General features: G+C 40.6%; 2 protein-coding genes across 3 annotated transcripts in view; one reads left to right on the top strand and one right to left on the bottom strand.

Annotated features, from left to right (window-relative positions):
- The window catches only part of LOC106882536 (dynein regulatory complex subunit 7), a 31,472-nt gene extending 28,708 nt beyond the window's left edge, over positions 1–2,764 (bottom strand). Inside the window, exons 1-4 of the mRNA XM_014933252.2 lie at positions 2,499–2,764; positions 1,436–1,604; positions 1,197–1,322; positions 386–580 (exon numbers count right to left, since the gene is read on the bottom strand). Of these exons, the coding sequence (XP_014788738.1) occupies positions 386–580; positions 1,197–1,322; positions 1,436–1,604; positions 2,499–2,764 (756 nt within the window). The remainder of the gene's footprint in view (positions 1–385; positions 581–1,196; positions 1,323–1,435; positions 1,605–2,498) is intronic.
- Positions 2,697–5,407, top strand: part of LOC106882539 (multiple coagulation factor deficiency protein 2 homolog) — a 6,664-nt gene continuing 3,953 nt past the window's right edge. Inside the window, exon 1 of one of the 2 annotated variants that reach the window (XM_052971426.1) lies at positions 2,697–2,778. The gene's annotated coding sequence lies outside the window, so the exon portion shown is untranslated. Of the gene's footprint in view, positions 2,779–3,113; positions 3,724–5,407 lie in introns of those variants that run through there. The other variant, XM_014933254.2, reaches the window with a different exon arrangement.

Genomic DNA, 5,407 nt, shown 5'->3' on the forward strand with positions numbered 1-5,407 from the left:
ATATATATATATATATATATATATATATATATACACCCACCCACATGCACATATATGTACATACATGTATATATGTAAGCATTTGCTATTGGTGAAAAGATAAATAAAACATTTCATTGTTTTATGCAAAATTTGGAATGGATTACTCCTATTTTACTCATTGACACAATTTGGTTAACGAACTGGGCTACCCCAGGGTATACACATGGTAGAAATAGTGAGGTGTGTGGTAGGGTAGTGTTGTATCTATATCGTCTGTATACATTATAGAACACTTTCAAAGACATGCTGAAGGACGATTGTGCTTGAAACGGTTTGATCTTAGGTCTACTGGATCAGGACTGACCCAGGGTTTTACTACAACAATAACAACAATAATACATACCTCTGCCTCCGTCTCCAGGTAAGGACAGATCTTGAGAGTCTCATCTGCTGAACAGACATGCAACGTCGCATAACCACTGACAATATAAGCATCGTAACCAGCCCCCAGCAGCAGGGAACACAAAATGGTGCAGTATTCAAAACAAGTTCCTCTCTGGCGTCTCAGAACTGTTGTCGGAGACAAAAGGGTTGCTGGCTGCAAAAATATTTTCACATGAATAAGCGTAGATGGTTGCTTGTATTAGTTGTACTACTATTATATTTACGTATTTGGTCAGTATTCCCCTGTACTACATGGAGTCATATGATTTAGTGGTCAGGCTGTTGCACTCATGATTCTAAGATTGCAATTCCTTGACCAAGAGCTGCACTATGTCCTTGAGCAAAACACTTCATTTCACATTGCTCCAGTTCACTCAGCTGCAAAAGTGAATAATCCTACAGTCAACTAGCTTCCCATCCAGGGACAGAATACACATCTCACAGAATCCGGGAAACTGACTCCCGAAGGACCTGTGATCCTTTTAAAAAATTTCACTACCAGTTGTAACACTGGCTATTATATCTACATATGTGGTCAGTATTTCATTGTACTAGTTGTACTACTAACTGTTATATCTCCACACAACATACCAGAGTGGACAGCATTGTTGAAGTGGTGCCTCTGATCTCTGAGTGGACACTGTAAGAGTTTCTGAGAGAATCCACCAATCAATCAAACAAACAAACATGACTAAAACTGTGGCACCTAATTCTCTTTTTATTACAAATAAATAGAAAAAAAACAAGGATTTTGAGACTCAGAACCTTACCAGTTCATATGAAGGGTAGAGCATCTCTGGCTGAAGATAATCACTAACAAACAACGAAATGGTGTGCCACTGGTAGAGTTCCGGGTAAGGAAACAGGGTTGGTCGAATTGTTGTACACACCAGTTTCTGTTAAAGACAAAATATTGTAAATAGACACTGGGTAATATATTTAGTTTTGAGGGGTCATTTTTATTGGGTTAAAATAAAACAAAAATGCAATGAAATCTGTTAGGACTTACTTCCACACCACACTCATTTTTTGGGAAGAGCAACAATGGTTTCCTATCACGATATAAGTAGATATATTGGCGTCGGAAGTTGTCTGCATATTCCAAGACCTTCTTTTCTTTTTCTTCATTCTGTTTGTAACTGAGAGGAAATTCAATTCTCGAGAGATCTTCCAGTTCTCTGCGAAAAGGAAGAATAAATTGATTGTACAACATGTGGCTATCAATTAGACAATAACATGTAGACAAGATGGCTGAAGGGTTAAGTAGAGAGGCTTATAACCATGTGGCCTCATGTGTGATCGCAGTGCATGTGCAGCACACACGGGATTAAGTGTCACATCTAACCCCTGGTCATAGTAATCGACCTTAAATAACATTCACAAAGATTCTCTGGCTGCTGTTTAGCCCCAGATCGGCCATGGTCCAGCAGACCTGTAACCAATGGCTTTCCACCCATGACCATCCCATCTCTTTTGAGGTTATGGACAACTACATTATTTAATGTGTCCTTCCTCATTTAAGACAGTCAGGTGTGATTCGAAGGTGATTTAGCTGCTACTTCTTTCCTTTTCATTGTTGTCATTTACTTAAGATATCTCACAAGGTGGTCAAGGCTGGAATGTTTCGATCAGGCTTGACCTGTGACTAAACAACAACACAACCCACACAATCGCCAACCAGCACCCTACACAACAGACAAGACGAAACCCTGAAATATACCCGTGACAAACCAAAGCAGATGTAGCATACAAACATGAATCTACATTTCCGAACGACCCTCAGGAATACAGGCAGAAGGGGCCACCTGGTGGCCGGCGGCGGCGGCGGTGAAAACTCGGATAAAACTATTGAAAAAGAGTAATTTCTTAACATAGACAATGACTTGATATTGCGTTGGGCCCTAAGACTTTGCTAATACCTTATTTTATCGCCCCCAGGAGGGTAAAAGTTGATAAACGAACTGCAACAGGATTTGAACTCAGAATGTAAACACTCGTAACTATTAGTACGTTCTGTTTTGTTCAATACCCACCCCTCCTCGGTCTATCCATAATAAATAAGTGTCTCTTGCCTCGGTGTGTTGTGTGGTGCCTGAACTACGATCTTGGATAATGTTTCTATTAATCCCTCAAGTCCGCCGGTCGTTTCACCACTTTCAAAATCTTCGGATTTGAATTCGTCCCCCATCTCCTCCTCATCGTCGTCCTCCTCCTTCGTCCTGACACTCAAAAGGGAACTCGACGCAACATCGACTTTTTTATCTTTGGATTCAGTAACAGGAATCGAAACCGGTCCCTGTTTCATTTCTGAAACCCCTGGATCTGATACGGAGGCCATGTCAAAAAACGGGGGTAGGTCTTCGCTCGTAATCCAGTAATCAAGCTTTCTTCGTTAATAATTATGTGTGTGTGTGAATGTGTGGGGTTTTTTTGTATATCTATTTTCTTTTCTAGTATTTATGTTATTTATATACAGGTTGTCTGGACAAGAACAGCGCAGTCACGATGTGCGTTGCTAAGCAACATGATGCCAAGATAATTGCAGTTGAACGTGTTCTATTTAAACAACCGATATTCTGTTATTCTGGTTGACGTACGCGCGCTCGCGCGATGCACCCTGGTGACGGAGAAAGTGAGATTGGGATTCAAGGGAGGTAACTCCTCTATTAACTGTGAAATTTTTCAGGAACCGAACGACTATTGTATGACACACAACGTCCCCTTTATGTAACACAACGTCCCCTTTATGTCTCCTTTTAAAATCAAGTCAGAAGTTGGCCACTGGGACAAATTGTAATTTTTTTCAGATCAAAATGGTTTAATCATCAAAGATTATGAAGCAGCAAAAAAAGGAAATAAAATGCCTCTCCACATTTACAATTACCAGCACAACAACAACAACAACAACAACAACAACAACAGCAAACCAGTTCTCTTGACATTGCTCACATCTTCCAGGTTAACCTCTCCCCTCCCCACCCCACACACACATCTCATCTGTCAGATTCGTTTTGACATCTTAACATACCTTGGCAGTGAGAATTACCTGAGAAAATTACTGACAATTGATGTATAGGTGGTGGTGGTGGTGGTGGTGGTAGAGGTATGATAGTGGACTTGGTAGAGGGGTTAATATTGTTAATAATAATTCTGGTGGTGGTGGCAGTCGTGGTGATGGTTCTGCTACTGCTGCTGCTGTTAATGGTGGTGGTGGTGGTGGTGGTGGTGCTGGTCAGACACTCAGTCAGCCCAGATCAACATCACAACACACACAGAGTGGGATGGAAGACACAAAAAGTAAGATTTTAATAGAGTTCATTCTCTTTATTCATTTTTAACTTTGTATTCTGATGTATATGTACATACACACACACACACACATGCATATCGATAGATAGATAGATAGATAGATAGATAGATACATGCATGCATGCACACACACAAATGTATGTAAAGCTATATATATATATATATGTATGTATATAATTAATAATAAAAGGGTAAAATTAATTAATTAATCAATTAGTTAATAATTTTACCAAGTAGTTTGGTATGTTAAAATAACCTTTATAGTGTGTGTGTGTGTGTGTGTGTGTGTGTGTGTGTGTGCGTATGTATACATATACATACACATATATATGCATGTATGTCGATATGTTGTCAGTGGATTTGGTAGATGGAAAGTGAAAAGTAGATGTTTAATCAATGATGAGGGTGATGAGGATGATATAGCTGTTCCCCTCATCATATGTCCCCCTCTTTCATTACCATGTCTGTAAGAAAAAACTCTCTCTCTCTCCTAGTTTCCTTTGGTTATTCAATCCCTTTGTAAGCCCTTGAGCTTAGCAAGTTACAAAGTGACCCACTAGTGCTGGTACCACAAAGAAAAGTACCTACTGCACTGTTGGTGACATGAAGAGCGTACATTTGCAAAACCATTGCAAAACAGACATTGGAACCTGATACAGTTGTTCAACAGGTTTGATCCTGTCAAACAGAAGAGTAACCCTTAGTCCCAGATGAATGGCTTAACTGTTTATTTAGATACATGAAAGAATCAAGTCATTGAATGAAACTACCCAAAGCCCCTATGATGGTCCTGGTATGGCTATGAAGGTGATGACATGTCAGAATCAGCAGGTGTTGGTCCTCATTGTCACACTGAAGTTGTTGTTGTTGTTACTGTTGTTCATAGCCTGGACCTTGCTGAATCAATTCAACCATCCTAATGGCATTTGTTCACCAGAATTGTCTCTTTTCTTTGTCCACAGAGGACACGTCCCCAACAGGGGCCTCTGTCTCTTTCCCATGAAGGACCCGGCCACATTCAAGAACCTAATCATCTCTGATTCATGGTGGTTAGCAATGGGAGTTACAACTGTGTCATGTCCTTTTGTTCCCTGGTTCAGATTTGAACCTGTCATCTTGATGTTGTCAGTTGACAGGAAAGAGAAAAGGAAAATGTGCAGCAGACCAAAATGGCAGGTTGACATTGCGACATAGCTTCCACTCGTGGCTGGCTTCCATTTAAGGCCTGGTGAAATTCATTCCCAGTGACCAGTTGTGGCTTGTATATACGAACACACACACACACACACACACAAGTGAATTAACTAGTACCTGTGTGTGGGAGGGGTGGAAGAGAGACAGGAAGTTGTTATTTTCTTAATGTCAATCAAGAATAGAAAAGAGAATTAAGATGACATGGAGTGGGGGGTGGGAAGGGTTGGTTGCCTCCACCACCATTTTCTCTCTCTCTCTCTCTCCCTTTCTCCCTCCCTCCACCTTTGTCCGTTTGTACCCCACTCCCACCAACGCTGCTTCATGGAAATGAGGTGGGACACAAGAATCAATATTATGGCAACTAGGAAAAGAAAAATATATTACAGAGAAGATGATGATGACGATGATGATGATACTTATCAAGTTGACAGTGATAATGATGGTTGCATTGTTAGTGGTGGTGGTGGTGGTGGTGGTG

Source organism: Octopus bimaculoides, chromosome 11 (assembly GCF_001194135.2).
Source record: "Octopus bimaculoides isolate UCB-OBI-ISO-001 chromosome 11, ASM119413v2, whole genome shotgun sequence".
In the NCBI taxonomy this organism is placed as follows: Eukaryota; Metazoa; Mollusca; class Cephalopoda; order Octopoda; family Octopodidae; genus Octopus; species Octopus bimaculoides.